Genomic DNA, 14,145 nt, shown 5'->3' with positions numbered 1-14,145 from the left:
ACTACAATTGTCAGGCAGATGACAGTTCAAAGGTTGTGTTTAATGACAGATAAAGGCTTTCCTTGGGGTTTAAAGTAACTGTTGAGTCTTTATCTTAAGTAGTTTACTGTAATGTAAGCAAGATAAGGATAACTCACTATTAAAGTGACAAAGCTTAAGAAGTAATAGATTCTGGGGTCAATAGGATTGCTAATATGAGGGAATTGTTAAGTAATGTGAAAGGAAGTGTTTGGTATATATTAAATCTGTTTTCAACCGAGGAGTTTGTGCAAACCTTAAGCAAAATTAAAACACGATGCAATGATGTTCATGTAAAATAGCGAGCTTCTATAAGATTTTGATTCAAGGCCATTAGCTAAAGAACAGAGGAGAAAAGTATAAAATTTCTCAAACAGTGAAAGAGTATATATTAGTATTGAGTTAATGTTTAAAATGGTTGCAAAGATGCTTCTATTATAACCACTTTTTATGTCTGCAGTAGGGTATATAGATTAGATAAAATAGGCTCATTTGACTATGTAAATAGAGAATACCACAGATTTAATAGAAAATAAATTTGTTCCCTTTGGGCTAAAAATAATTGGAGATTGTTCATGAATGTTGCCAATGTATGACTGTAAGTGGATAAAAGAATGGCAGCATGAAATGAACCCTGCAGGGAAAATGATCGTTTGGAAGATTTTAGGTTCTCTAACAACCCATGTTCAATAGGTAGAATTAGAAAATTGTGTAGATCTAATAGCCTCTTTTTTTTTCAAGATTTTTGATGTTGCAATAGCTACAGAGCAAAGAAAAGTCAGAGAACATGCATAAAAAAAGTTGAAATTGCAAGCATTAGATAAAAAGAAAACTGTGGAGATGCACTGCATGTTAGGTCTCTTTTTCCTTCAAAATAAAATAAAGGATATTCACACAGTTGTTTTATTGAAGAAAAGCAAAACCAGGTATAGAGAGAGAGAGAGAGAGAGAGAGAGAGAGAGAGAGAGAGAGAGAGAGAGAGAGAGAGAGAGAGAGAGAGTCGTATACCTGCCTAGAATGGCCACACCCTTGACCCATTTATAAATATTTTGGGGATGGGAGAGATGTTAGGCCAATATTGGCCTCCATCCTTTTGGCACTGTTTCTCTAGCTGGGGACATCGAGAAATCGAGAAATATTTAAGCGTGGTGGGAAGCCCATCCTCAGGCAAGGAATGGAGTTGAGGACAAGCTTCAATTGTCAATAGTTCGAGGGAGGTGAGATTGTTGAATATCCCGTTGGGCAGGAATTTGAGATCGTCACAATATAGTATGCGGAGTTCTGTGGGTGTAGTTGGCAGCAACTCCCCTGGCAAGGTCTCGAGCTGTGGACAGCCCACAAATATCAGTCGTCGGAGGGAGGTCAACTTCTTGTTGGACAGGATCTCGATATTATCAATGGCGAGAAATGTGAGCATGCTGATCATCTCCACTGGCAGAGACTTGATATTACCACATTTGTAGATCTCAAAAGATGTAAGTGTGGTGGGAAGCCCCACGTCGCATGTCAACAATTCGAGTTGCGGACAATTCCAAATTGTCAATTCTTTGAGGGAGGTGATGCTCTTGAGCATTCCCTTGGGGAGGGACTTGAGATTATGACATTGTAAGAATGAAAGGAATTCAAGATTGATGGGCAGTGCCTCCTCTGGCAAGGATGGGAGTTGAGTAACCAACATCAATTGTTTGAGAGACGTGAGGTTTCGTAGCCCCTGTATAGGAATAGACTTGAGGCTGTCACATAAAGCTATCCAGATAAGTTTAAGCATGATGGGAAGCCCCTGCTTCTCACCGTCTTCTGCCAAGGATTCAAATTTGGGACACCGTTCAATTTTTAAAAATTCGAGAGAGGCGAGGTTATGCAACCCAACCTTGTTTGGCCAAGACACCGTTCAATCTCCAACCTTTTAAGTGCTGCTAGGGGTTGAAGCAACCCTTCAGGTAGTGATATTAGCCCTTCAAAATTTGTAATACTTAATGAGGTAAGCGTAGTGAGGCGAGGCACTGACCTCAATACCATCTCATGACAACAATCCAATGACAAATTATTAACCGATATGAGGTGTGGCAACTCTTGCAACTTGGGACAGTTTGATATTTTAAGTTTATCGAGCTTGGGCATACTGTCAGCCTCTACTCCACACCATTTCTCCAAATTAGGCATGTGTATGACCATTAAATCCTCCAACAATGGAAAACCCTTTTTAACCCCATTGGTCTCACCAACAAACTCGCACCCAATATTTTTCAAACCATCAATTCCCACTATCCAGAGACTTTTGAGGTACGGTAGCTGCCCAAGGGGTGGTAACTGTTGGCAATTCCTACATCCGAGGAGACGAACCTCTGTCAGGCTAAAGTAGGATAAGGAATCCACCCGCATCATCCAATCTGGGAAACTAACACCACCATAAAACACTATTTGTAGACTTCTGATGCTGGTGTTAGGCCGGAGGCCTTTCAGTACCTCCTCATCAACTCCTCCATCTCGAGAAATATCATTACTCCATTCCAACCCTAACCTATCCAGGTGTTGTTTTTCCTTGAGATTGGCTTCCTTGCTTTCCTTCGTATTCATCACATTCTCCAACTGTAAGATACGAATTACTCCTCTTAGCTCCTTCAAGTTCTTTAACTGTCCTATCCCACATTCACTTTTTCTGTCCACGGAAAACATACTCAATGTCTGGAGATTTGTTAACTTCCCAAGTCCCGGTGGCATAGAAATCCTACATCCCTCCAGACCAAGATGTCGCAAGTTAATTAAGTTGCTACTGTTTTTGGGTAACTCTACAAGTTGCTTGCAATAATTAAGACGGAGTGTTTGTAGATTGTAGAGGCTAGATGTTGATTCTGGCAACCTTGTAATATTAGTGCTAGAGAGGTCAATGTACCTCAAATGAATTAGATGTCCAATGACATCAGGCAACTCTGTGACATTTGCCCCAGCCAAATCTAGTACCCTCAAACATCTCAATTTCAAGAAAAAATCACTAGAGAGTTGCCTAATGGGCCAAAAGGAGTATACAATTAGTAGAAAGGTGCGTAATCTCTTAGACTCGTGGAAGATCTCAAAAACTTGTGGGCTGACATTGTCCTCCCATATCAATGATGAATGGCGAGCTTTTGCTAGGATACTACGCAATTCGACGTCCCCGTTGTTGTAACTATCATTATCCACTTTAAAACATTCCTCGCCAGAAATAGATTGTGCTAGGTCGTGAATCATGTCATGCATCGTGAACTTCGAGTAAATGGTTCGAGACTTTTGAAAGAATGACCTCCATGTCAAAATATCAAAATAATCAGAACCTATGTCCTCCAGTCGCTTCCTTCCTTCAGGCTGAATAAATCCTTCTGCTATCCATTTCTGGATTAGAAGTTCCTTACCAAAGTCAGTATTCTTTGGGAATAGGGAGCAGTATGCAAAGCATTGCTTTAGATTTGCAGGTAAGTGGTCATAGCTGAGTTTTAGAGCTGGCAAAATATTTTTTCGCACCTCTGATTCCCAAATCTCACTTTTTAAGATACTCTCCCACTTGCTCTCATCGGTATTAGAGTGCAAGAGACCTCCAAGACTTTCTATCGCCAAAGGCAAGCCTTTGCATTTTTTCACGATCTTTTTACCAATTGCTTCCAATTTTTGAGATACATCTGAACTTCCCACTGTGAATGCCCGCCCGGTAAACAATGACCAACTATCATTCTCATCTAAACCCTTCAAATCATAGGCAGGAATTGTGCTCATGATTCTTGAAACTTCTGAACTCCTTGTAGTTACGATAATTCTACTTCCCTTTTCTCCAAAACTTAATGGGGCTTGTAGCCTTTTCCAATCACTAGGATCCTCACTCCACACATCATCTAAGACGAGTAGAAATCTCTTCCCCATCAATATCTCCTTAAGATTGTTTTGAAGTGGATCTATTTCCTTGAGATCACAAGATTTCTTAGTCATCGATTCTATAATTGCTTTTGTGAGTCTAGTAATATCAAAATCTTTAGACACACAAACCCATGCCCGAATCTCAAAATGATCCTCGACCCTCTTATCATTGTAAATAAGCTGGGCAAGAGTTGTCTTTCCAAGACCCCCAATGCCCACTATCGCAATAACACAGATATCCTTCAACAATACAGATTCATTCGGCGACAAAAGCAATTCCAGTATCTTCTTTTTATCATCAACCCGGCCAAAAACCTTTGATTCATGTATTACGGAGCTGATCAGTGACAGCCTTCTTCTTTTTGGTTCCCTCCTCCATTCTCCTTGTTTGAGATGGAGATCCTGTCTTTCCTTTGCAATCTTATCAAGTCTCTCACGAATTTCCCATATTTTGTTTGCTAACTCATGTCGAGGCAGAAATGGTATGCGAGAAATACAAGACAAATACAAGTTGCGTACCATGCTGGTTTGAACTGCGCCTTCCAACTTTGATCGGAATGCTTTGGTGGCAAACTCGTCTATTACATCATCTGCATCGTAAGCAACATCCTTAAGTTTCTGAAGCCAATCTCTGACGGCGCTACTGGTTACTTGTTGATCTTCAGCATCTTTAAGCACCGCTCGAACTGTGGATAATGTGCTGGACAGGTTTTCGAGCTCCTCTTTAACACCCCACTGTAATTTAATCTCTTGTATTGCTGAATCCGTCAATTTTTCAACGAGTGCTCCAACAAGAGGGGATAGGAATAGTTCCGCCATAGCTTCTTCCTGCTTTGGAGAGGAGAACCAACGAAAATGGAAGAGTCTAAAGTCTAAACAAGGACTTTTGCTTTGGCAGGAAAAGCAAGTAACTAAGGGAGATGAATTTTTGCACACACAGTTGGATAATATACCCCCTGTAAGGCTGTAATGTGATTAGACGTCAAAAGCGTTGAAGTCACCCATAATTCACGTTAACAGGGGGTGTATTATTTTACAGGGGGGCGAAAAAATCATCTCTCGTAAGTAACTAATTAGTAAGATCAAATCGGAAGGAAGAAAAACTATTATCTTCTACCCACTTGATAACAAATCAGGGAGGCAATTAGGAGGGGGACGTGTTGATATTTGCACCCTCACATAAGCTCAGGGGTGCATGAATTAGATGCTCCTTTCGTATTTGTGGGGGATTTGATGGAACTTTGGGGGTTTTTGTCTTGTGAAATAAAAGAGGGAATATGCTAAAAAGAATGTCACTTGGCCTACTAATTGGGCGAAAAAATTGTCTAATAGCTCCTACTTATGGGTTAGGTTGCAGTATTACAAATATCTGATTATTGTACATACGGGTAGAGGTATTGCTCAATGGGATTATTAATCTTTCCCTATTCTAGTTTCGATTAGGAGAAGACTACGAGCTACTATTGAATTTTTTGTGTTCTCTAGGGACTAGTGGTATCATTATTACATATAAACTACTGGTATTGAACAGAAAAACATGTGGAGCAACTTGCAAGTTTTATTTAACTAGTGGTTTATGCAGTACCCTGCCTTCATCTCTTCAATTATTCTTTGCCTAGATTCTTTCAATTGTCCATGTTCGTTAGCCAAGAATTCATTTAATTGCATGTTAAGATTGACTAATTTCTCACCATTCGGAAAAAAAGAAAAAGAAAAAAAAAGGATTGACCAAGTTCTCTAGCTTTTAGCCATTAGATGGATGTTCAAGATCAATCCATCGAAAGTAGGAGCCACTGTTTTTAGCCATTAGTTGATCAATTTCCTTTAATAGTTATTTTAGCTTTTAATCTCTTCTCTTTTGGAGAAAAACATAAGTTCATCAATGGCCAACCATCCAGTGATGGACATGAAAAAGGAAGAACGAATTTGGTAAGATTTCCGCTCTCACATATTGAGAGGGAGAGAAGCATCTATTCATATTTATAATACTTTACAATCCCTGATTTAGGAAACTCAAGAGTCCCTGATTTAGGCAACTCTAAAAAGAATAAAAGAAAGATTACATTTTGGTACATATTGCTAATTGTCCTCAATATAGGAAACTCGTAATAAAAGAAAGATTACATAGTGGGCTATGATGAATTTGAGGGCTCAGATTTTATATTATTGGATAGATCTGAACTTTCTATTTTTAAATCTTCATTACTCCCCCTCAAACTGGGCTGCGGGGCTGGCCAAAGTCCTAGTTTGACTCGCAATTTATGAAAAATATCGCGAGCTAGCGGTTTTGTGAAAATATTAGCAACCTGTTGTGGAGAGGAAACAAACTTTGTAACCAACGATCCAAAGGCTACCTTTTCTCTAACGAAATGATAATCAATCTCTACATGTTTTCTACGGCCATGGAAAACAGGATTAACGGTCATGTAGAGCGCACTTATGTTATCACACAAAATGTGGTTGGATGAGAAAGAACAACACCAAGATCTCGAAGTATAAATGAAATCCATGTTAGCTCTGCTGTAATGGATGCAATGGCTCGATATTCGGCCTCAACACTGGAATGCGAAACCGTTGGTTGCTTCTTGGCACTCCATGACAAGCAATTAAAGCCCAAGAAAGTACAAAAACCCGTGGTTAATCATCTGGTCAACTGGCAACCTGCCCAGTCAGCATCAGGGAAGCCATATAGATCCAAGGTACTATGAGCTACGATGCGGACCCCATAAGAGATAGTGCCATTAACATAATGTAAAATACGCTTCACAGCTTGAAAGTTGCCATTTGTTGAGCTTGCATCTGCTGACACACCGTATTAACAGTGAATGACAAGCCAGGTCGGGTCATAGTGAGATACTGGAGGATGCATCCCATGGCTGGATGTGTTCAAAGACGTAGAAGCAGACCGTTCATCAGATTCGGAAGAAGATGTGACACAATTATCAAGGGAAGAGGTCGGTGGCACTATATTATTAGATGTGAGAGTTATCTGATCAATAGGCAATAGCACTAGATCATTGGCTGGTGGGTCATTTGATGGTGCGGCAACATCACATGTCTGAACAGTAGTGGGCACTAGATCATTGGATGGTGCATCATTTGATGGTGCAGCAACATCACATGTTTGAACAGTAGTTGGTGATGTATCATTGTGGGTGGAACCAACAATGTTAGTATCAATGAACATCCGTGCATGATCAGCTAGTGAATCATCAACATCATGAGAAGAGGTACCATCATGTATGGTTATCCAATCTTGAAATGTTGTTAATTCCCCTTGAACCTGTTCAATGCCAAAGAGATTAGTAGGTGAGAGTAAGGGTGCAAGCATTCATTGCAAACTGCATGTGGCGTGATGTACACTCGTCCTGTTGGTGGATAAAGACATCTATAACCTTTGTGTTTATCAGAAACACACAAGGCAAAGCACGAGGCTCAAGTTTATTAGCGGTGTAGTGACGAAGATATGGAAAACACTGACACCCAAAAATGGATCCTTCTTAAAAAATAGTGTATATGGACACATCATATGAAATTGTGGTGATGGCAAGCGATTAATTAAGAAAACTGCAGTAGAGAATGCCTCTACCCAAAATCTTTTGGACACTTGCTTGGAATAACATTGCAAGACCAAGTTCAACAACACCATTTTGCTCTGGTGCCCCTGGACATGATAATTGATGGGCTATTCCATTTTCAGCTAAATAATCCAGAAACTTAGTTTTGGTAAATTCCCCACCACCATCAGATTGAAAATTTTTAATCTTACGATCCAATTGCTTTCCAACAAGACAATGAAAAATAACAAAGCATCTCATAAAATCAGATTTTCTGTTAAGAGGACAAAACCAACTGAAGCGAGAGAAATCATCGACAAAAAGAGCATAGTATTTAAATTCCTGAAACAGATGTAACTGGAGCTTTACCCCATAAATCACAGTGAATCTTCACCAAAGGTTCATCAGAAATTTTATTTGATGGATAAAATGGTAACTTAACACTCTTACTCATCTGACAACTAGTACAAAACTTAGAAGAGCTCTTATTTATGTTAATGGACCCATTATTTTGCAAAAACTGGACTATGGGCTGGTTTGGATGACCAAGTTTTTGGTGCCAAGTGTCTACAGATGCAACACGAAATCGCTTCGAAAAATGTGCCTCCATCGATTTTGGATCATCCAAAGCATTTAATCCTCCGCGTTTACTCCCTGATGCCAGAACCTTGCTTGTCTTCTGGTACTTAATAGAAAAACCAGTCATTAAACTCAAAATAGCATGGATATTCAGATGTTAATTGAGATACAGATAGTAAACTCTTTTCTTTTTTATATTTGGAACTAACAATACCTGTTTCAAGATGAATGACCAGATATTTCACCTTTTGAGAAAAAACTCCTGAACATCAGGACCGAGGATTTTCCAGTCAAAACCTGCATCTTCTAGTTTAACACGTCCCTTCAGGTCAACAGCCAATTTTTCTGCTATTAGTGAGCTTCCAGTAAAAAGTGTCATTCGTGGGTTTGCCTGTTAACACAATTCAAAAGAGGAAGTATTGACTATATAAGGATGTCCACTTTATCCACCTCTAGAACTGTATCACATTTCATGATACATGGTAGTTACAAAAAAAGGCATGTTTGAGAAGACTCAAATGTTAAAAAAAAGAAGAAGAATATTTCTAGAATTTAGATTAGGATAATGACTTATAACCAACTATTACTGAACAGAACTGATTCACAGATGTTGACTCATAATGGTCACTAAGCCGGTTTGAGGAAGGATTTGATCCTAACTTGGATTCCAGATTTCTCTATTAATGTAGTTTGATAGGTCAAGTTAGAGGGAAGATGGGGTTTCTCTTTTTTGTTTGAAGGTATTGAAAGGGGACCTAACACTCCTAATAAATCAGGTGACTTCATCACTAAATCAGCATGGAATATGGTTCGACCTAAATTTCTTAAGAGAAGATAGTCTACATTTATTGGGAAGGATCTTCCAGCGAACATTGGATGCTTCATTTTTTTTTTAATTTTTTTTTAATGAATGTAGTCCTTGTTGATAGCCGATTGAAGGATATATTCATCCCTAATACTTCCAAGTGTGTGTTATGCCATGCTAAAGAAGAGGAGATGAATCGTGTATTCCTTGACAATGATGTGGCAAGAGCTATAAGTATCACTTTTCTATCAATCCTGGTGCCTCTTCTTGAAAACCAATCCATTATAGATAGGCTACTGTAATGACACGGTCCCACCAAGGGCCTATAAAGATAAAAATCCTAATTAAATTTAGACCGTAGATTTTTGGATCAAAGATTAACGGCTAGATCTTCGATTTTGAGTTTTCGGACCGTAGGATATGTAAATTAGATATTGGATCGATCCCCAATCTGTAAGATTCTTGTGTATTTCCTACCCCGCATTAGATTAAATGATCTTAAAAATCAACGGTCATAATGTATTTTCGTCACTTTTATTATAACCTATTTTGGGGCATCAAATCTTGTCCGTTCGACATGATTTTGGTCCCGATAGATAGGTATTTCGAATACCTATCCAACGGACCCAAGATTTAGCGATTCGGACGTGATTTGAGCAAGTTATGACCATTTTTTTTATTAGGCTTAGGCATAGTTACGAGTTTTGTCTTATTAGGCAACTTTTAAGTTGTTTTATTTAAAAAAAGATAAATGTAAAAGTAACCTAATATAACCTAAATACTAATAATATATTAGAATAAGCTAGGAAACCTAATATTGATATTTCCATCCCTCTTAAGTTAGTATTAGATTATAATTAGGAATCTAATAATTTGAATCCTTCTTTAAATAAAACTCTAGGCTAAGTTTATAAATAAACCCATCTAGGGTTATTTTTAATCACCTAAAAATTTAAGAAAAAGGAAAAGAAAGAGAGGAGAAATGAAGAAGAAAAGCTACGGTTTTGCATCAATTTGTTTTTCGTCTTCGAGATCCTCATCTTCAGATCAGTGTGTCAGGAGTCCGTGCGATCATCTAGACTTCAATATCAAGGCAAGTGATGACTGACTTTTATAATATTAGTTAGAATTATGATTTCTGTTTCCTATGATTGTTCGCATTCTTTTTGCACCTATGTCATTGAATTAACTGATTATCCCCGTAGAATTTCCTGTGGTAGGACTTTTTATTTTCAGGCCATAATCTATATACACGGTGTTTTGTTTATTATTAATATTACGCCTCGTACTATAGTACGGGAAGGCCATAGAGCTACGTGTAGCCACTTACCGACGGGTTTGTGATGATTTCCATCGTGTATATACTTATGAGGAGATAGATATGACCCATATACCTCGTCAAGATGACATGATACTTCTCGTAGTTTACCTGTCTCTATATGTACTCTGTATGATTGAGGCTCTGTTATATAATTCCATGATTTGCTATCTTTAGTATATTCTCTTGACATTCTCACATGCTCATTGATATTCTTTATCCTTAGCAATAAATCTTATAATTCTTATTACTTTTCCTTATCACATGTGAATGCCATAAGAAACATTTTATAATGCACATTTTCATTCTTGTCACTTTTATTATCCAAGCCAGTCACATGAGCTTGCTGTTTGACTTAGATTCTTTTCCAGACTTTGTGGGTGAGGAAAGTAAAGGAGCCTTTGCCGATGAACAGGTCTAGGTGGCACTTAGGATGGGAGAGAGCACTCATAGGATTTCTTTTGGGGTTGAGATAAATCATGTAATAGACATTCTGTTAATGGAATATAATTTTTTGTTGTTGTTTCCTTTTTTAGGGCAGCGATTCGGATTTTAGGATTTTGAAAAAAAAATCATGTCTAAAAAATTTGCCCAAATCCGCGTCGTTGCACTACTTCAGTGGTTCGAGTTGTCCAAGAGGAAAAGTAAGCCAACTTTCGGTTTTGCTTTGGACGTCATTCCTTCATTTGTAACATGTGAGATATGGCGGGAGAGATGCAATAGGTGCATGGAGGTTTCTTCTATGCCAGTCAGTTTGTTAATTAAAGTTGTGACTACTTGGGGGGAAATGCTCGCCAATTCATTCTTTCCTTCTTAAGATTGCTTTTCTTGGGAAGAGATGGCCTTGTGACAAAGATATTTCCTAAACCATAAAAAAGCCTTGGAGTTACTCGTGTGTGCTGGAAAAGGCCCAGGTAGGTGAGCTAAATTTGAATACTGATGGGACATCAAAGGGCAATCCTGGCTTATCTGGGGTGGTGGGATTGTTAGAAATCATACTAGCATGATTATCTTTGCGTTCTCTCATAATTAGGGTGTGTATACAGGCGAAAGCTAGAAGTATTCTTGATGGCCTTAGATACTGTAAAGCCTTTGGATTCTTGAATATTAAGGTGGAATCAGAGAACAAGGTCTTAATTGACATTATTGTTTCTAACAAGTATCCTCCTTGGCTGATTAAATATTATTGGCAGGAGCTTCACTCTCTTAACTTTGATTTGAAGCCTAAAACAACACATCAGTTCAAAGAGAGTGACCAGGATGCGGATCACCATGATAACTATGCTTGTAAGTGTAAGGAAAATAATGTTTTTTTGGCATTGGAGAGATCTTCCTACATTGGAGAAAGGTGTTATGAGATGTGATTTCTTGGGAATTCCTAGCATTTGTAGGAGGTGAGATTTCTGTGTATTTGTTGGTTTTTTGTTTCCTAAAATGTTTCTTGGAATGGAAGAAAGGGACCGAGGGGAGAAAAAGGAAAAAGAAAAAGTGGACGGAGAAGGGGGGCGAGAGTTGAAGACCCTCCTCAAGAAGCAGTAGTCTGTCCCTCCTTCTGTACATAGTTTGTGTTTAGTGCTTTTGTTCTAGGGTAACTTATTTTCTGTTTTTTTAAGTCTTGGGTGGAAATTTCTGTTTTTCTAAGCAGGTTAGGTTGAAGGGTGGGCTGTATTCTCTGTTGTTTGGGTCAGTTTATTGGTGATGACTATAGGTCTTTGGGAGGGTGGTTTTTTCAGAGCATATGTTAAATTGCAAAAAAAAAAAGTATCTTTTTGAGTCAGAGAATTTCACAGGATATACCTTACTATCGACTTTAAGGACGGGTTTGTTGCCCATATAAGGTGCCCCCATCAATTGCAACATAGGAATCTCCAATGGAAAAATGAAGGGAGTGATAATTGCCACCTGTGTGAACAACTCTTTTAAAATACAATACATCATAAAAAAGAACACTCTTCTTCTTCAATCTTCAAGAAATGTTCAGACTTCTCCTATCACTTTCAGCTTTCAAGATATTAAATACCAAGTAAAAAATATGGTACAATGAGGAATATTTGCATAGAAGCCCATGAAATCATCTCACATACAAACTTATAGTCAACCTGTGAGACAATAGAAAAATTTACATTGCTTAGACCATGTTAAAAGAGTGGCACAAGGAGAGGAATATTTGCACATGTATCACTTCACCTATCAAATCTTATAATTTACTATTGTTGCCTTAGATAGTAGAAAAATCCAAATTGCTTAATTAACAATGACTTCTTGAAGTTGTTGCTTCTATAGGTTTTGCTTTGGTTCAAAGTTGCACTCTTTAATGGAGCATGCTGTTATTCAAATAAACTGAGAGCGGCCATATTTCTTGATCAAATAAACTGAGAAAATATTTGCATACATGCACATGAAAGAGCGGGCATATTTCTTGATCAAATAAAGTGAAAAATATATAATTGAAAACCAAAAAAAATTTAAAAAAAATCCAAAGAAATACCATTCAAGGGAGATAAAGGGGCAATACACAACTTCTAGACATAGGGATAACACAAAACTTCATCAATGAGTCGTTAGGTCACCACAAGTCTTTGAGGCATGACTATTTGATTCAACGTCGATGACTAGGTGATGCAGCACCGTGAAGAAATATTGAGGAAAAGGGAGAGAAATAGACGAAAGGGGATAGAATTAGAAGAATAGAAGAAGAAGAGATGAAAATAACCTGAAGAAGAGACGAAATTAGGGAGAAGAAGAAAGAATAGATGGGAAAGAGGAGATGAAGACTTGGGGGAGAAGAAGAGAGGAAATTAGAGGGGAGAATCTCAATTCATTTAATCATCTAAGTTACAAAATAAGCTGTAAATAGGCCTATAAATAGGCCTATAAATAGGCAAATAACAACCTAGGAAATAGTAACCTACTAAAACATGAACTCTTAAAGAAGCCTACTAAAATAAGAACTCTAAATAACCAAATGACTAACATATCCCTAATAAAATACTAATTGGCAAATATGCCATTTATTTAGGCCTAATATTTCCATCATTCTCCCCCGGTTGAAAAGAACTCGCCCTCGAATTCTAGCCTGCCTGGGTCAAATATGAAAATAATCCAATGAAGCAGAAGGAGGCGCAATCCGTCTGAAGCAATTCTGATGGCTAATGCTCGAGACAGCAATGAAAGTGATCTGACAGGCTGGAGGTGGAATATGGAAGAAAGCATCCATGAAAAATCATCAAAATACAAGCCTTTCATAAGAATCAAGGAAGCTGGGACGATGGCAACGTACTCGTCCTGGATCGGTGTGATCGGCAAAACAGTTATAGTACCAATCGGGGAACATCCTCCACATAATCAACATCAACTGGTAGCTCAGTAGGCGCAAGAGAATCAACATGAAAGTCATCTGCTGGTAACTCATCAGGCTCAGTAGAATCAATGATAAAATCAACGTCTAGGACTGAAGCTGGGGCAGTGACGTCAGGCTGATGGACCTCATGATCAATATGTGGAATAAGATCATCTGTGTCGGCAGAAGTCTCGGCAATCTGATCAATCGGCGCAAATATAGGGCAATCCTGTGTGATATGCTCGCGATCATTTGTCTCGGACTCTCGGGCAATGGCTCAACAGTCATGTCACTCGGCTCTGACCCAGGACGATGCTCGATCAACTCTGTCAAGGGAAAAGCCTCACGTGGATTTGCCACAATATCTGCCTCAGAAGTGTGAAGTTGGCTCTCCAAATCTGACTCACGTATACGACGCACTGAATTTTCAACTATAATTGTAGCTTTGCATATATAATGATGGTCTTCTTTTAGTCGTTCAAGGAGGGCTTCGACTTTACTTTCAACACTACACAACACACTGTATTTTCGCTCACGATTCAATCTCTGTTGATTTAAATAGTCGAGCGCATAAATATTCATAAACGTATCACGAACATCCTCCCAATGACAGATTGGCAGCTCATGTATTCTACGACGGTTC

At 38.5% G+C, this 14,145-nt stretch overlaps 2 protein-coding genes across 11 annotated transcripts in view; both read right to left on the bottom strand.

Annotated features, from left to right (window-relative positions):
* Positions 1 to 1,836: 1,836 nt before the first annotated feature.
* Positions 1,837 to 4,824, bottom strand: LOC143875991 (putative disease resistance protein RGA3). Its single transcript, XM_077377577.1, has one exon. It carries the CDS (start codon positions 4,720 to 4,722, stop codon positions 1,852 to 1,854), a length of 2,871 nt encoding a protein of 956 aa, XP_077233692.1. The 5' UTR covers positions 4,723 to 4,824; the 3' UTR covers positions 1,837 to 1,851.
* A 3,437-nt stretch (positions 4,825 to 8,261) lies between these two features.
* Positions 8,262 to 14,145, bottom strand: part of LOC143875990 (putative aldehyde dehydrogenase) — a 122,457-nt gene continuing 116,573 nt past the window's right edge. For 6 of the 10 annotated variants that reach the window (XM_077377566.1, XM_077377568.1, XM_077377567.1 and 3 more), the window contains one exon: positions 11,957 to 12,064. In XM_077377566.1, coding sequence (XP_077233681.1) covers positions 11,973 to 12,064 — 92 coding nt within the window. In that variant the 3' untranslated portion in view covers positions 11,957 to 11,972. Of the gene's footprint in view, positions 8,346 to 11,956; positions 12,065 to 14,145 lie in introns of those variants that run through there. The other 4 variants (XM_077377569.1, XM_077377570.1, XM_077377573.1 and 1 more) reach the window with 4 other exon arrangements.

This window comes from Tasmannia lanceolata, unplaced genomic scaffold, assembly GCF_043159265.1.
Source record: "Tasmannia lanceolata isolate RefF3 unplaced genomic scaffold, GAP_Taslan_0.1 ptg000004l, whole genome shotgun sequence".
NCBI classification, from domain to species: domain Eukaryota; kingdom Viridiplantae; phylum Streptophyta; class Magnoliopsida; order Canellales; family Winteraceae; genus Tasmannia; species Tasmannia lanceolata.
This window is presented reverse-complemented; position numbering and strand designations above follow the sequence as displayed.

Excerpts from the sequence above, each read along its gene's own strand:
- LOC143875991 (XM_077377577.1), bottom strand. The coding sequence starts at position 4,722 with ATGGCGGAACTATTCCTATCCCCTCTTGTTGGAGCACTCGTTGAAAAA.